Below are 18,380 nucleotides of genomic sequence, written 5' to 3'. Positions count from 1 at the left end.
GATTATTAGAACTGTGTCTGTATTAGAAAATACAACTGAATATAGATTTGGGAGACTTTAAAAATATTTATTTAGTAAAACTCACTATACAAACAGAAGTTATCACAACAGTGTAATATGTGGGTTTATAGTTTCCCTTTCCTTCAAGCTATTTCTTTGTTGCAGTAAAAACACATATATACATTTACAACAATTTCCCTCTAAAGCACTGGGATCTTATATATTAAAACATACCTGGTAAAATAAGCTTAAAATAATTTCACATTCCTTGAAAAAAGATCCGAGTAATTTACTCTTACCAGAGTGCCATTGTTGCACAGTATTCAAAAAAATGAACGACCACTAAAATATAGAGTAAAACATTTAAAAGTACATTTATTTAAAATGTGCGCAAAATATCAATATAAAAGAAAATAGAGTATAAGAAATAAAAATAAAGTACAAAACATTTTCATCTTCAACATCCATAATTTAATAAGATAGCAAGCCCTTTCATTTTTACATCCAAATTATACTTTTGGCTGAAGTACCATCATTTAGGTTAAAATGCTTAAAAACAAGGCTAATCATGATAGCTAAACTGGGCTCTTTTAAAATGGTAGTATAATACAAAACATAGTAAATTATGTTTCAGCATAATAAAATTACACATCCTAAAAAAGATGCAGCTCATTTTTGCTTTCCTGCTTTAAACTGCTCATCATCCCTAGGAAAACAGCTGGAAAACAGCATCCACAGGAAGTTTTAGTTGCTTTGTACAATGGCTGAACAGTTTGATTTAATGCCCCAAGGATTCCGAAGCAGTAAGGCATTTTACTATCCATCAAGTAAACTTATATGTATGTATGTTAAGAAAGAACAACTTCTGGAAATGACTGCAAAATAGAACTTGTATTAAAAACACGTATAAACACATAGAACCCTTACTGGTCACTCCACTGTATTTATCAAACAGGATTTAGAATCTTCTTTAGTAAAAAGCTAATTTCCTCATCTGCAAATAACTCAACAAATATTTTCCTTAGTGGTAAGTTTGTTTCCTGTTCCTTAATTTTTCCACTACAGTTACTTTCTGACAACCCTGACCCCCACCTCCACTGATCAAAAAGTAATTCCACCTTAATTTTAAACTAGCTTAGTTTCTGGGTGTTAAACTACCCTCCTATCAAGTAAACATCACACATCCTAAAAATTTAATAAAAACTATTTCCTAATTAAGAAAAACTTTTAATACACCACACTTCTCAAAGCAGCAGCCAGCCTTTAGACAAAAAGGATATGATTCATAATCCAGTGTTTGAGTAAGTACCCCAGTCAGGACAAACTCAGCATTGTGGACATCTGAAAAATATCAAAAACATGCATACAGTTCACATGCTACATGGACATTCCTCCTCATTCTGCATCAGGAAGGGCCATTCTGAACCTTTCAAAGACGTAAGGGAGTATAAGGGAGTATTGCCCCACGACTAACAGGGCCCCACACACCACACCACAAATAGACTTTCCTGTGCATGTCTTTGTTAACAACCACAGTGAGTCTTGGGACTCTATACTTGAGTAAAAATAGCTGAAAGGAAAACTGCAAATCTTTAACTAATTCAATGAATACTGAGACAGTAATCTCGCCTGACACAGGACTGAAACCCCAGGTCCAAGCCTACCCCTTCCAGAGATTTATGGTGACTTGGCTATAAAATAGCCCTATCAGAAATACCCAGCTAACAGCTGGCTCGGATCTCGCCATGGTTTGCAGGATAGACCATGTATTCCTCTATTATTACCTGAAAGCCTCAAAATATGTCTGTACTTGTAAAACTATTACAATTTTTAAAAAATATTTTTAAAAAATCAAAACAATATAGCTATAGTGTTCCAACTACACTGATAACTTATACATACCTATGCCTCTTGCAAAATATTCTCGACATAAATGAAGGTCATTTTCACAGGAAATCAAGATTATCTCTGGCAAACTCTAAAGGAAAGAAACTAATTGTAAGCTCAGAATAACACAGCAAGATTTTACCAGTAAATTTTAGCAAGCAACACTCTACCCACTTTATTCTGCTTATGCTCCATGAGTTTGCGAAAAGATGGTTGTTTAGATAATACTTTTCCTCCTGCACATTCCACAATTGCTTTCATGGTGGAAAGGCTGGGACAAATTCCAGGTGTAATGTAAAAGTATTTTCCCTAAAAAGAGAAAAGAGACAATAAGAAAAAACATTTTGTTATCTGATTTCTGCAATGCATTAGGGTTTCATTGTGACGTGACTCTTCTCTTGCACAATCACAGGGCAGGCTTTGCAAGCTGGTGTTAGATGTCACAGCTTATGGTAACAAGTTCATCAGCTGATGAGTTGTCCTTAATTGCCACTGATACTTTCCTTGCAAGGGCAAACCCACCATTTTTGTAAGTTTAAACAAATTAGGTGTGCCTATTTTGACAACCAGGATCTCTAGAGGTCCCTTCCAACTCTGACAATTCCATGATTCTGTGAAACCTACAAATGACCACTGGTTACACTAAGGTTAAAAAGAGAAGAAAAAAAAAAAGCAAAGGTAAATGCAGCTGTGTTAAAACACATAAGAACAACAATTTTCCTTGCTTCTTCAAGCACAGGGATGTCTGAAGTGTTGCAAAAGAACTTTCAGATTCTAATTTATAACCAATGTATTACTTCCTGACAAAAATTATCCTACTACAGGACTGAGACCAACACAAGCAATCAGATCACAAAGTAGATTATCTCTGTTCACCACTTACGAATTTCAAAACCCCTTACTATTTAGACTGCAAAACTGACCCAAATGTAGAATTTAGATTTAATAAAAGACATAGATTCTTACTCATTTCAGGTTGTAAAAAAACCCTCTTGAGGTGGTTTGCCTCAATAAAGAATCTCAAATTTAGTTAGGCTGAAGAATCTCTCTAGCAACCTCGATCTTTGGATACCTCTCTGTACTGTAATGTAATTTCAACCAGAGGAATGAAAGCCATTTTGCACCATCCTCACAAACAGCCAGGTGGTAAGGACAGTCAGTCTTCAAGGAGAATCAGACTAGTACTCCTTGAAGCTGAAGTGCAAACTCAGGCTCAGACTCTCATGTTTATGCACAAATGCCTTGACTACCAGGATGGTGTAAAAAAAATGGTCAAAATTTTGTAAGGTAACAAATACTGTTAATGATACTGAGCATGTTTTGTTCACATTTACAGGATCCAGTCAGCCAGAGGGCTGAGATCCATCCCAGCAATGCTTAAGAAGGAAATGGAATTAAAGAAAAAGGTAAAATTTCTAACAAATGCTTCAGTTTATATGCTAGTCTGTTTTACATAAAAGCTGTGGTCTTGATGCTGAAAAAAATAAGTTGAAAAGCTTCAAGTATTTAAATATCCTTTTAAACTACATACCTTGAACAGTGGAGCTACTTGTGCTCTCTTTAGAGACTCCTCTAAACTAAAGCAGAACAGCACCTCAGCTTCAGCATCTCTGAGCACAAAGTTCTGCTCATCTGAAAAAGAAAGACTTATCATGTAACCCATGGCAGGTAAAAACATCCATGTAACCCAAGATCTAATCTGAGTAGAAAATGTTGGTGGCAGTGACTCTATATGGTACACTTTCATTAATTCTAACATGATTATAATATTGCCTTTTATTAGGCATCTTACAAGGATGACCCATAATTACTTGGACAATAAAATTGCCTGTGTGTTTTATACTTGTATTTCTAGCTACAGCCACTGTCCTATAAAGCCCCTTTTCTAACTTATTGGAGGAACCTGTAAACTTTTATTTGTTGATTTTCTATAAAAAATGAGCAAAACAATTAAGCTCCAATCACTGTGACAACCTATGGGATCCCAGAAAGTCCAACTCCTCACACAGCCTTAACAGAGCAAACTTTCAATCTATTTTACTTCTCCTGTAATTCAGTTAATGTTTTGGTTTTTATTAGGTATCAAATTTGTCTTAACTTCATCCTTCCACAAAAAAAACTGTACTTCTGTACCAGATTTCACTCAAAACACCTATGTTTAAAGAATGAAAAAAAAAATGTATGGAGAACAAACTGGTTTTTCCAAGGACAATTTTGACAATCTTCAAGAGATGGTGTCAATATTTTTCTAAACAACTGCCATTAGCTACAAATCTACTCAATTTCAGTAGACAAGTAAAGTACTTCAAGTTCTAGATTGAAAAAGTCATCCTAAATCCCCAGACTTTCTTTACTTCCCAATAGCTTTCAAATAGATTGATTTCTCAGTTCACTGATGCTGAGCCATGCAAGCTGCCTTCTTCAGATTCGTAAATCTTTGCTGATTTGTTGGTTAATTATCTATAGGCTTAAGTCTTTGTGACAGTTATGCAACAATGTTACATATTTGCTTCTTACAAACAAATTGTATTAAAAACATCCAACAATCATAAAACAAATAATCAGCCTTTAAGAAGATTTTCTTCAGATCCAACATCCTTGTCAAACAGACCAAAACCATCTATTTTGATATTTTCAGCTGTCAGAGAAGTAGCAGAACACAAATTTGACATCTTCCAACACAGCTACTGTACTAGACTAATTAACTTTAATTATTTAAATGCATTTTTGTATATATATTTCCAATACTGGTGTAGTGCTTTACACCTTCCATTTCAGAAAAATTACTGAACCAAAAGCATTTGAGGCTGAAGAAGTAATGTAACCATAGGTAAAAATCTGTAAATGTCTGTATGAGAAATACAATGCTTAACAATGTCCAACCACTTAATCACCCTAAAGCAAATTCTAAAGATTATTTTATTTGCTTCATTTAATGGAAAGAAGCTGTATAAAATCAGATGGAGACTAAATGTTACAGAATGTTCCACTGACAAAGAACTAATAAAATAATACATCATTTCTTCTTCTGACAACTTTTTCAATGATACCAATGTAATCTACCTTAACTGAAATACCAACTAGCTGCTAGTACAATAACTTAAACACAACATAAATTATGAACTATGCTAATCAGACTTCCTGTACTTATGAGCTCTGCTTTCTAAACTGAACTCCATCAAACCTGGAAGAGACCCTAAAGTCAGAAGTCAAAACAAAAAATATGCATCCCATCCCTACGCACTTAAATCAGCAAACCTTACATTTGCTATAGAAATTGATACTAGTTTTAACTTACCAACAAACTTCTGGCATTTGAAACACTCTTCTAACCACTCTGGAGTTACTATGTGCTTGACTACAGAAATTGCTGTCAGGAACTTGACAGTTCGAGTCACTTTACTGGCAATTAGATGGGTGCATTTCTGGGCAGATTCTGCTACTTCACCTCCAAGGATATACAGTTTCTGAAAGTTGTACAACACACAAATCAAAATGAAAGATTCCTTCAAAAACTGGGAGGAAAAAAATATGAAGATTCGTAACATCACCATCAAATAAAACTAAGCATGTAATGAAACAGCAAATACAGTCATTCCTAAAGCTAATTAATTTTGACAGAATTTAAAGCCACTGCAAATCCTGGTGTCACCAGAAATAAGCTTCATCTGGCAAGACTGAAAATCTACATTGTGCTTCTGCAATTTTTTGGTTTTGGGTTATGTGTTTTTCAAAGCAAGGAAGTAACTGTTGAGATACAAATAAAAATCTTGTATAAATGAAACATGCTATAAAATTAAAGTAAGCATCACATTCATTAATTTTGCTCTTCCCTATGGAACTTACTATACTGTAGCTACAGTAAACTTAATTTTGCAAGTCTTTTCTTCAGAAGAAAAGCATCTCATGAAAACCACATACTCTTCAAATGCGCTAGTTCAGCATGTATTTTTCCTGACAGTGGGCAACTATCCTTTTTTTCCTTGATTAAAACTATCAAGCCCAAACTACTTCAATCACAATTTCTATCTGGTGAGTTAAGATACAAATCAAATAGTGAGGCATATCAAATTACCACAGGTGTTAGTTACAAATAAAGCCTGTTTCCTCCCATAAAGGTTTAAAAAATGAAAAAATATTTGGACAACTTCAGTATCTATGCACCACAGATTTTTGATTTTGACAGCATTTTGTCCAAACAAATAAAAGCCTCACAAATTTGTGCAAGCATAAATACTGAACATAATAGGGCGATGTTGTTGTATCAGTCATCAGTAGTCTCAAATGCAGGAAGTTCTACTAGGTGTGTTAGAAACCCTAAAAGACCTCTGGCATCACTCTGTACTCTGCTGCTCTGAGAATAAGGAACAACTAGGATGGAGAGTGACAATATTGTAAACTTTCCTTCACCGGGCTGGCTTACTTTGACAGTTTGCACAGAGATGATACACAAAAGTATTATTTAATGACACTGAACCTTCCCACTCTATGTCCTTCAAAACACATTGTGAACACTATGCTTGTATACCTATGAAAGGCAAAGGCTGTTATTTTCACAGTCAATACATGTTCACCTCAAACACTGTACATATGAGTGAAGATCTTGCAAGACTTCCATTCTGATGTTCAAGGTACCCTCTGGGCAAACAAGAAACAGAGACTACCCCTCCATCTCAAGAACTAAGAAGCCTCACTCAGGTAGGTATCCAAACTCTGAAAGGTTTTGATAGTACCACCACTGCCAAGTTTAGATTCAACATCACAAGCCTTGATGCTGAAGTTAATTTTCTACTATTTGTAAGCCATAGCTGGTACCAAACCAGATCCTCCACGTAATTAACACAGTACCAACATGACAGAAAATGAGAAGCTGACATTGGAATTTTATGGGAAATACTGAAAAATATTTTTTGTACCAAAATATTTTATGTTCTAAAAAACTTAATATCACGCTTCAAATGCAAAAGGGAAAAAAACCTCAAAAATCCTACCACTTAAAAACAACTCTAGGTATACTGAAGAAGATACTAGGTATTTTTGAGCACACCGAAGTGATGCATATTTCCAAGAAGTGTGGAGGATTCAAACTAGACCTAATTTCCTTTTGGTTATCTACCAGCAGGCATCATAGGCAGGATCTTTTATGTACTACTGAGTTCAGCAGTGAAAAAAACCCCTGTGCCTCAAACCTCAGCCAACATATGAAAAACAATATAACTAAATGAAAACTTCTTTAGGAACACATACTTACGGTTCAAGGAATTACTTGATTTTTATACCATTAAAAGAATGTTAGAAATTAGAGTGAAGTTCTGGGACAGGTTTATTAGGAAACAGAATAAAGTCTTCCTGGGAACTAACTACCTCACACCTGCTATAACCTTTGTCATCAGCTTTCCTTGAAGCACTTGGCACTACAGATACTAACTACAACAGAAGAATCTTGGGTGTTATCCAGTACAACCATTATTACTTTTCTCACCTAAATATGGTTAACAAGTTTGCTGATTTGAAAACAAATGTGGAAGGGGCTTCTTGCTTTTTAAAACAATCATATGGAAAATAAAAACAAGCAGCACATAAGTATGAAGCAGTTTACTAGAGCAGAACCGTTACAAAATAAAACTCATTTCACATAAATCTACACACTAACATCAGCCCCAGCAAGTATGGATTTATATCCACTTACTGTACACTCATCAAGTCTTAGATAGCCAAAATTCAAAACTGTGAAAAATGTTAGCAGAGGTTTCAATGTAGTCCACAAGAGATAAGCATGAAAGTCACCTTAATGTACTGCTGAACTTGCATAGGTTCAAACCCTGTGAAGAGCACCATTGGCGTCAATTCTGGGGTGAGCTTTTTAGTAGGTGGTGGTAGGTCTTCAATCCTACAAAATACATGAAATACAGCAGCATGTGAAGTTAGGGACAAAGGCTGCATTATCATTATTTTAAAACTAGAAAAGCACACTCTTGCAATTTTTACCAACGAAGTACTGAGACGAATAAGAATTAGGTAGGATCAATCTCCTTCTCAAGAAAAAACTTCTATGCTGAGAACAGGACTATTGTCCTGTTTCTTTTCTTTAACTACTTCACACTCTCTAGTTATTATTTTATTCCTGCCAATTGAGCAGCTGGCAATACACAAAAAACATTGCTAGTTATTTCAACTCACCAGACACAGGATGGAGCTTTTTCTGTAAAAAAAGTAAATTAAGGACTACTGGCACTGATTGCTCACTCTTCTTACCTTGCTCTTTTGGAAGATGGCTGAAGACTGGACTCATTCTGCTTTGGTTTCAAAGGCAACCTTACACCCTGAAATCAAATCAGCTACACATTTATATCTGAATTGAGCGCAGGGAAACCAACTTTCATTCTGAAAGATGAAAACTAGACATCAAATATTCTAAGACTATGACAGAAAATTAAGCACAAATGAAAAAGATAAGCTAGTGAATACACACCAGTGTACCTACTGCTTACACAATTGACTGGAGCAAAGCTGAGCATTAACCAAAGCTTCTCCATAAAGTTATGTAATCATTTATGTGAACACCAAATAAAATATTGTGGGTCTTTTTTTTTTTTCCTTTAAATAAAACTAACAATCATCAATGGAAATCCTAATTAATTAAATGAGAAAGAGGCTGAAAACCTGTCCATTTGTTAAATACATGAAGACTACAATAATTTTTCAGGTGCTTAAATACCAACAGAAAATGCTGGCAACTGCCTTTTAAACACATAGGTATCCTGCCTGCACAAACAGAAGCTCCAGTGCATGCTCAGGTACTCAATGGATAGACACTCCCAGTCTCTGCAATACTAGACCAGCCATTAGAGAATTTGCCCTGGAGTAGAGAAATGTAGCTTTTACTTAGAAATATTTAAAAGTGTGGCTTTTATTTGTATCTTGATTTTGTATATCCTAGTGCAGGTTTCTAGCTCTGGAAAAGACTATTTCTCAGATTTCTCAAAAAAAAAAACCCAGTAGCAGGAAGTACAGCCAGGAGGCTCAGCATGGGTCTGTGGAAGTTCCTTGGGCATGTTGCTCACACCATATACACGTGCTCACACAATTCAACATACCATTAGAAGTTCTGGTGACACCTTTAATGGGACTCTCCAAGCATCTAAAAAATGAACAAAACAAGAATGAGACCATAACGAAGTTATTCTTAATAGAAGACACATGCTTCCATTGATTAAATAGGTACACATATAACTGCTACAGAACAGCATTTTGGGACTGAAACTCTTACCCAGAAAGTTTATAACTAGATGTTGACTAGGAGAAAGAGGATCTTGAAGACTGAACACTGTATACCGACTGTGCTGTATCTGCCGTAAAGCTTCAAAATGTCCTAGCAGGATGTCACAGAGCCATTGTGCATTCACACATGGTATCCTCCACTCTTTAGCTTTCTCATACTTCAAGCCACTGGGCCTTATTGTTCAGAGATTCAGAAAAAAAAGATATATTTCAATAAAATAGGCGAAATAGATTTCTAATAATAAACAAAAAAATACTAATATTTCTGGTTTAGCCTATCACCCATTTTAATTGTGACAAAGCAGATAGTCTGAAAAAATTCTTTTGCTTTAGCTGCTAAACAAGTCAATTAGGGGAGAATTTCTGCCCCAAAAGGAATCACCTGGATTTAACTTAATTTCCTTCCGCCAACGTTCCTTTACCCTGTAACAGTGTGTAGTTGTTTCTTAAACTAAATTAGATCAGTAAGTTTATTGCTATCACATTACAAAACTGATTAAAATTAAAATTAACATTCCTATCATGAGATGTAACTAGCACCTCACATTTAAGAAAAGCACTAACTGGCAAGAGGCAACTGAGAAGATGAGTACTGCAGAGATAAACCACTTACTCTTTACAGATGAGAACCGTATTGCTGCGACACAGATAGCCTGTGTATTTGGCACCTGCTAGGTAGGCCATTAGTTTGAGGTCATCTCTGTCACTATCAACAAATCCTGTCACAGAGATTATCTACAGACAGAAAGAGACAGTTACAAACAATTGAAAATAGGCAGTATTACAAAACACTCCTGGTGAAAGTATTTTTCTGTTACTAACTTTTTTGCATTACAATTAAATATACGGTATCATAACTATGACATGGAGGCACTTAAAACTTGCCTGTTAGGATACATAAAAGTACAATTTAAAAATTGGTTTACACATTCAAATTTTAGGTTTCTAGCACTAGTTCTGACTCAGAAAGAAAAAAATTCATTCTACTGGTCAGCTTTTTCTCATATACAAAGACTGCAGTTTTACTATGAAAGAGCTCACAGCTAGTTTTCTTCTCACACTTGTCTTGCCTCTTTCTTAGGCTGCTGTTTGTACACAGGAAGACAGAAAACCTTACTTGTCCCACTCTGCTTTTGAACATCTCCTGAATGCTCTGCTCTACCCTGCCATGACACCCAACAAACTGAGCCAGCTGATCATGGGTGGCAAACCAATTCCACCTCTTCCTTTCTTATTCTCAGTCTTGACAAGCTTCCCTTTTTGCTATTCTCTCCATTAGTTTAGGAAAGGTAATGGCAATTTTGTTGCCAATATCAAACTACACTTACTACATTACATGTTACATTTAGTAACCACTGCATTCACATGCATATCGTTACAGACTGATTTTTCCAGACCTCTATTTCTTTCCATGTCTTTTAGAACTAGGTAGTGAGGTGGCCATCAGCCTGCAAGTCTGTATCCAGCACAAAAAAATCCAATGCCAAGACAAAGTCTGGCATCTTTTGATGTTGCTCAGCCTATTTCAAGATGCATCTGATTAAACTGCAAATTTGTCTTTCAACTCCACACAATTTAACTTCCCCAGTGCTCCTCACTGCACAGACTACTGGAATGGTGACTTCCTATTCCCTGATTAACAGCACAGCCTCCCTTTTCTGGTATTTCCTAGGCATTGATCCAGAAAAAGTAAAAAGCTCAAAAAATCCCCTCAAAATCCTGGGTTATGTTGAAGGAAACATGTACTGTTGGACATGCTGTCAGTCAAAAATAGGCGTCTTGGGACTCCTGTCATCTTGCTACGTATAACTCCTGTAATCTTTGCACCACATTCTCTCTTAAGAGAACAATTAACAAAACACGAGTGTTAATCTTCAGAATCCTTAAGACCTGCAAAGCACTCTGAATCCTCCAGTATGCATTACATACACATGGGACTTCGGGATTCATACAAGCTTTCCTTCCAAAAAAAATGTGTACTTCGCTTTGAGTAAGCACCTTCCAGCTATATTTTAATATTGCTCATGTAGTGAAGCAAGCATTCTTTAGATAAAAGCTTTTTCTTCTCACATGTTGAGAGCATGGCTTTGCTCCTGGTGGAAATGCCACTGGAAAATGAAGGGCTCGATGAGGTGGTACCATTTTCTTCTTCTTCAAGATTGAGTTCAGCCAATGTGCTGTAATACATCTCTTCCTTTCTCTTAAAGCCTATGAATACAGGCATAAACAGCTTTTAAAAATCAAAACATGTCTTCCTTTTATTTAAAAATTTTATACAATACAAAGCTTCAATTTCAGTAATTTGCTTTTCTCTACTGTTTCAGGATCCTCCTTCTCACAGGAACCTTCCCAGTGTTCTCTGGAATAAATATACTACATTCATTCTTAAATTTTGTTATATCATAAAAAGCATAATTCATAAAAGAGCATGTCATTAAAAACTTTAATGTTACACTTACAATCTAAGCATGAAGTACATCTGAAAAGCCCTGCCTTTTCAAGAATTGTAATTGCCAAGTAAATGAAAATATTTATGAATAAACATCACTGGTTTGCTTACCTGAGCAAACATGTTACTGACTTGGCTTTCACAAAGAAGATGTGTACATCTGCCTGTGAGGGTAGGGTCCACTGTCCCACCATGTGCTTGAATGATCTGAAAAGAGAACAAATCTGAAATTCCAAGTATTACCCTAAGAAAAAAAAAAACACCAGTCTGAAATAAAGTCTACTCTTTATGACTGCCACCATTAGCACCACTCCACTGCAGAGTTACCCCCCCAAAATGGTTTGTTATATAGCTTTTGAAAAAAAAAATAAAAATGGAGAAAATAAAATTAAATATGCACCTTTTTACTGAGCTACAAAAGGTTTTTTCAGAACCAATTGAAAAAAACCCCAACAAATAAAGATATAACAAAAATAACCTCATGTTTATTTTTGCAGTTTAACTAATAAACAATTTTTATGAACTATTCAATTCTATGTCAGAAATAAACACAAGTGCTGTTAAAAATGTCAACAGCTTACTTGATTATGCAAAATTGTAGGGTTTTTTTTTAGGGAAAATTCAACTACAAAATCCATCAGAAGTTTCTGAAGAACATCAAAGTCCTCTCATTTAGGAAAGGATACAATCAGATATTTCTGAAAAATAGAAGTTGGCAAAAAATAGAAATGCTCTATTCCTCCATCTTATTCAGTCAGGTGGATACCTCACAGGCTATTAAATGCCAAAATTATATGCAGAAAAAGTATTTTTATACAACCAAGTTAAAGAAAGAGCAAAGCAATATTACACTTGCTACACTACAGCTGACAAACTAAAAGCATAAGTAGTTAAGGCTACAACTTACTTAGCCAACGGTCTGACTCAAGACAACTTAAGTCAAGCAGGCTGCACATCTAAGGCATTTTTATTACTTTTTCAGGTCACCTGCAGCTGAATGATGACTTTTAGGTTGTAACACAAACATTATACAAAAGAACACCTAAAGAAAAGTGACCAGTGCTGAAATTCTTCCAGTCATTCCTTTTAGGGTTTAGTCACTATGAATATATGTTATCACAAAGTTTTTCAAAAGTACAGCAGAAACTTACCCGTTTCCAGGTTGCCAACAGTTGTTTGTCAGACATCTGTTCTGGGTAATCAGCAATTGCAAAGACACAGCCCAGTAGGAAATACTCTTCTGGAACTGGAATAGTTTGGCACATAAAAGAAAAGAAAATTAAATACTTGAAAAGTCTGAAGAGTTCATCCCAGAACATATTTGCTACACTAATCTTTCCTATTACCAGGTTATAAACATCACTTAATTCTGGAGTGAATTTTTCTTTGAAAAAATAGTATCCAAAATTTCAAAGCTCAAAGCCAAGTCTAAAAGCACAGCTCAGGGCTTTTTTTTCTTGTTCTGGGTGGGTTGTTTTCCTGGACGAAGGGAAGCTAAAGGGGTAGAAGAAAGGGGCACCAAAAGGAAAACAACTCACTCTTTTATATATATCAGCGATGGTTAGTCAAAATAATAATAAAAAAAATCAGTTCTATTAGCATAGACAGAACTCAAAGCAAGATATGACAACTTTCTATTTGATTCTGAATCCTCATTAATTAACTAGTATTTCCAAAATTTAAGCTGTCTTTCCAGTTGTTATCCTCTTTGAAATCCCCTTTCCTCTCTTCCTAAGGTAAAAACGCATAGACTAACACAGTGCTCATAGCCTAGTTTATATGCTAGTGGCTTAAAGTACATATTTGACAAGAAAGTTCTTAGTGCTCTCAGGCTTTTTAGATTTCTGGATCATCCTTAGTTTTAATTTAAATCTGTTTCCTTAAAAATTAGTAAAACTGGTCCTGAGCCATGGATGGCGTTTCTAAATCTTACAATCTCATACTGCAAACCCAGACTCATTTTTTGATGTTCTAACCCACATCATGTCATGTCATCAGCTGCTTTTTTCAAGGATCAGGAGGCAATAATTACTAACTCTCTGCTGCTGGGTCGTGTCCAAAAAGTGGCTGTTGTTGCAGTTGTTGTTGCTGTTGCTGGTGTTGCGGCTGCTGCGCTACAACTTGATGCTGTAGGACTTGAGATGTCTGAGTCAAGTGTTGTGCTGCCTGATTCTGCATTTGCTGATGCTGTTGGTGTAATCGTTGTAAGTGCTGCTGCTGCAACTGCTGTTGCTGCATTTGCTGTTGCTGATGTTGCAGCTGTTGTTGCTGCAGATTCTGCTGCTGTAGCTGCTGCAGTTGTTGCTGCTGTAGCTGCTGCTGCTGCAGCTGATGGAGCTGCTGTTGCAAAGCATGTTGCTGTTGGAACTGGAGCTGCTGCTGCTGAGGACGGTGGAGCTGCTGTTGAGCATGTAACTGCTGCTGTGGAAACTGAAGCTGCTGCTGCGCGAACTGGTGCTGCTGATGAACTTGCTGCTGCTGTTGTGAAAACTGATGGGGCTGTTGATGTTGGAAAGACTGCTGGGAAATCTGGGGTTGTTGCTGCTGTTGTTGCTGTTGTAGCTGCATAAGTTGTTGAGGTTGAAGGTGTAAAAGAGGATGGTGCTGTTGTTGCTGTGCTTGATGAGACTGCTGTAATAAATGTGTCTCTGGTGTTAGTTTCACTTGACTAAACAGCACCGCATTTGGATGTCCCTGTTGGCTATGATTTACTTGTTGTTCTAAACTTTTTGTAGGTGCTGAAAGTGATTGTAATATCTAGAAAACAAAGATTAGTTTTGTGACCTTTTTGTTGTCATTCAGTTTTAAAATATTTCAAGAACTACTGGGCAACTATAATTCTCAAAAGAAAAGAACCCTCTTCTTAAATACATTGCAAGCTAAACAAAAATCTTTCACTGTTAATAGCAAAATGAAAAGATAGGACTTACAGAGCATAAAGTGTGGAGCTACACGTAGCTCCTAGTATGTGACAATGCACATTTTAGCAGAAGTTTAAAAGATTAAAACCCATCCCTGTATTATTGCTATCTCAAATAGCATTATGATTATATTAATAACTACCTTGATCAATTCAATCCACTGTAATACTCATTTTACAATCCTGTTGGTCTATTAAGGTAAAAATTTAGTCCTATAGTCTCACTGTCTTTAGCTTTCAAATTGTTAATAATGCCTCTACTAATTAAGATTATTTGAAACATGAGAACTTAAAACAACCTTCTTCCTTCTTTGAACCAATTATTGAGCATTTAGCTCTATTTTTTAAACTGAATTCCAAAATTAAGCAAAAAATTAAATCTGCTGAGTACTAATAGTTTATTGGGAAAAAAATCCTAAACAACTCATCCTTAAGAATAATAGATTTTAAGTTTATAGACAGTGCTGAAGTAATCTAAAGTTTAATTTCATTTTTAGATGTATAACTCACCGTCAAGGGAAAAATCATTTCACAGTAAGCAGACACAAGTTAAGCAAATGAAGTTTTAAAGCATCAGAAAAGGAAAATTAGGCAGATTCCCAACAGATTAAAATGAGTTCTACATCATTATTAAAATATCTTCATATAAACTACCTATTAAAAATTAGAAGGAGCATCAGGAAACTCTCAACTCTTCATAAAGTCTTTAAACATGAAAGCAGCTTTGGTGAATCCTGCAAAGCTTGATTGCTTTCCCCACATTATTCCACTGTAAATTTCAGTGATGAATGTGTGGACAAGACAGGAATCAAAGCACATCACTACAACACAAAGCCAATTAACTGTATCCTGTCGATGAGACATCCATTAACTCTTCATCAGAGGTGTTTCAAGTGTTTTTTTACAAAGCACTTCAAAATACCTCAGGCTCCAACTAAGTAATTTTGACACTTTTGGTACAGCATGCATTTACAACCACGATTATCAATGCATCACCCATCACTAATGTCTAGACAGCACCACAGTATCAACATTTAATAGCTAAAAATAACGTACACAAAAAGAGTGTTTCTGTGGCTCAGTATGAGGAAAGAGCTTCATGCTGCTCTCCACAAAAAGTCCCAAAAGTCAAATTAGAGCAGCTTCAGGACACATATTTCAAAATAAAGGGATAAAACTTTCAAAAGTATCCTAGTGCTATATTCAGAGACTAACTTTGTATCTGCAAAATGCCTTCTTCTTACAGATCTCGCCATTCACCAGGAATCTGAGGTTCAAATTAAACATTAACTTTCCAAGACTGCACTAAGACATGGAATCCACCCAAGACTGGTACCCAAGCAGGACACAAATTTAACCTAACCAGCGGGAAGTTTTAAGGAAAAAGGTAGAATTAGTATTCCTCCCTCTAGGAAGCAGATTCACAATTCTAAGATTCAAAGCACTTCTCCATGTGCTGGAGCTAGCACACAGCACCCTACACAGCAGCCTGGTAACAGTACTCGAGCACAGTCCTTGCACTGCATGGGCCAGTCCCTAGTCTAAAAGACTTCTGGAGAACAAAGTCTAGCTGAAGCACAATACCATCAACTGCCCTTTAGTTCTATAAATATTACTCACAGAAAAATACTTCCACAGAGCTACCACTAAAGAGTATTTGATAGTGCAATTACTGGGTTAGATGTGTTGTACAAACATGAAAGCATCAGCCAACTTACCAGCACCGGCCAACTGACCAGGGACTTGGGCAGTTCTGCTCAGTCCTTACCCAGAAGTCTCAGCCCTTAAACAATTCAAGGCACTGAGAAGAGGAATCTAAGACTCAGTTTTACAAGGAAGCCTGCATTTCCATTTCATATTCAGAAGCCACATAGAAAACAAAGAACCAACATCTCTGTGTCTCCACTTCTGTGTTTAAGTACTAGCTGTAAGCTTCTGTATTATTCAGGCACCTTTGAAAGTTTTAGCTTCAGATGAACATCCAAATAAATGCATCAATACCATTACTTAAGTAAAAGATATGTCTAACATTTACCAGCACCTACTTTTCTCATGTTCCCTTCCCATGAACATCTGAGAATTTCAATGCTGCCAATTATTTCAGTGCATGCTCACTTTTTGTTTTCTTCTTAAAATCAAATCAGTACAAAAGCTGCAATTACCTCAAATATACAAGTGGCATAAGAACATGTAAGTTAGGACTTTTGCCTCATAATCCTGACTACACTATACAACAATTTAATGATGCCAGCAGAACAACACAGTATAGAACTGAACCTACCGTAAGAACAACCAATTTCAGTTTTTTCCTTGCACTGAATAAAAAACCCAAAGAGTATGAAATCAGGTTTCCTGAACTAGCCAAATAATTCTCAAGAAATTAATTTTTTTCTTCTGTTACCAAGAAATTAATACTGAAACTCTAAACCACACCATAGGTAAAACACAACTTTCCTCTTCCACTGTTTCTAACTGCACTCTTCCTTTTGTGAACCTGCTAGGAATGAAGTTACTTTTTACAGGGGGGTTACTAATTTAGCCATGGTTTCTAAGTAAGATGGAGATCTTTTAATCCTCTGTACATTTAAAAAACAAAAAAAGGAAACTGAAGTTCTTGGATACAATAGTTCCTAAGAAAAAGTCTAATATCTTACAAATTAAAAATCCAACACTTACATGTGCTACATTTGATGGTCTATTAATCTGCTGAATATCAGCACTATTAGTAATATTCCTTAACGTCCGCACAGCTGGACTCCATGAAGCCATCATTTCTTGTCGATCAGAACTTTGGGCACCTTGTACTGAAGCCATCAGATTGCCTCTCATATCCGGAGGCAAAATATTACCTGGCACTGGTGGGACATTGGCACATAAATTAATTAACCCGGAGTCCTTCCCTTGAGGCAACCTACGCTTTGCTGTAGATGCCTGTGGGACTTCAGCTGGTGTCCAATTCAAATTCCTTTCTTGCTTTTCTGGAGAGGAATCTGAAGAATCATCAAACATCAGTTCCCCTTTTGCCTTATCAGCAGTAGTAGATTTCGGTGAAAAAACTTGATCACCCAAAGGTGATCCTTCTCGAGAAGATGCCGGGCTTGATAATTTTTCATCAGTACTAGCTTCATTTTGAGAATCTTGTTCTTCATTTTCTGCTTCCTCCTCTTCTTCCTCCTCCTCCTCTTCTTCCTCTTCGTATATAATTAAACGAGGATGATAAGGAGTCTCTTCTTTTTTAGTCTTATCAGCTACAGAATCCACCACCCAGTCTGGTGTCACAATTTTAATGCTGTCCCGTTTATAAGCACATTCATATTTTTCCTGGGGAAACAAAAACAAAGAAATACTTAAACACAAAAAACACAAACAAAGTTTTTTGAGGGCAAGCCCAGAGTGTGGAAAGGCAGATCACATGAGGCCGTCCAATAACAGAAAGTGATCTCTCCTAGAACCAACTGGACTAACTACACTGCTGTGTGCAGCCACAAGTTCCAAGATTAAAACAAAACCCTCTGCATTTACAATATAAAGGACTCAGAACGCACAACTGCAGAAGACAGAAATCTTCACTTGCAAAAACACCACTACCTAAATTCTTTCCAAACCTGATTACCAAAAGATTTGAAAATAATGAAATTTGGTTCTGAAAAAGCCTTCAGAACTCCAGCAGCTGGGAACATCACAGTCAATAATAAGATGCAGCTGATTTTTAGGTGGACCTTAATATGAGTCTAAACACAGGTTATATTTGCATTTTCTTCACTAAAAAAAGTTTTAAACCAAACCAACCAACCATGAAAAAGCATTTAAGGAAAAATCAGCATGTCACAATAAAGTAGAGAC

At 36.1% G+C, this 18,380-nt stretch overlaps 1 protein-coding gene across 1 annotated transcript in view; it reads right to left on the bottom strand.

Annotated features, from left to right (window-relative positions):
* Window positions 1–355: 355 nt before the first annotated feature.
* Window positions 356–18,380, bottom strand: part of PAXIP1 (PAX interacting (with transcription-activation domain) protein 1) — a 42,296-nt gene continuing 24,271 nt past the window's right edge. The window contains exons 6-21 of the mRNA XM_010007060.1: window positions 17,214–17,858; window positions 13,654–14,374; window positions 12,769–12,863; window positions 11,729–11,824; window positions 11,239–11,376; window positions 9,782–9,903; window positions 9,158–9,342; window positions 8,985–9,028; window positions 8,143–8,210; window positions 7,675–7,777; window positions 5,186–5,354; window positions 3,419–3,519; window positions 2,062–2,196; window positions 1,903–1,978; window positions 1,281–1,341; window positions 356–839 (exon numbers count right to left, since the gene is read on the bottom strand). Of these exons, the coding sequence (XP_010005362.1) occupies window positions 824–839; window positions 1,281–1,341; window positions 1,903–1,978; window positions 2,062–2,196; window positions 3,419–3,519; window positions 5,186–5,354; window positions 7,675–7,777; window positions 8,143–8,210; window positions 8,985–9,028; window positions 9,158–9,342; window positions 9,782–9,903; window positions 11,239–11,376; window positions 11,729–11,824; window positions 12,769–12,863; window positions 13,654–14,374; window positions 17,214–17,858 (2,775 nt within the window). The 3' untranslated portion in view covers window positions 356–823. The remainder of the gene's footprint in view (window positions 840–1,280; window positions 1,342–1,902; window positions 1,979–2,061; window positions 2,197–3,418; window positions 3,520–5,185; window positions 5,355–7,674; window positions 7,778–8,142; window positions 8,211–8,984; window positions 9,029–9,157; window positions 9,343–9,781; window positions 9,904–11,238; window positions 11,377–11,728; window positions 11,825–12,768; window positions 12,864–13,653; window positions 14,375–17,213; window positions 17,859–18,380) is intronic.

This window comes from Chaetura pelagica, unplaced genomic scaffold (genome assembly GCF_000747805.2).
Source record: "Chaetura pelagica isolate M959 unplaced genomic scaffold, ChaPel_1.0 scaffold17, whole genome shotgun sequence".
NCBI classification, from domain to species: domain Eukaryota; kingdom Metazoa; phylum Chordata; class Aves; order Apodiformes; family Apodidae; genus Chaetura; species Chaetura pelagica.
This window is presented reverse-complemented; position numbering and strand designations above follow the sequence as displayed.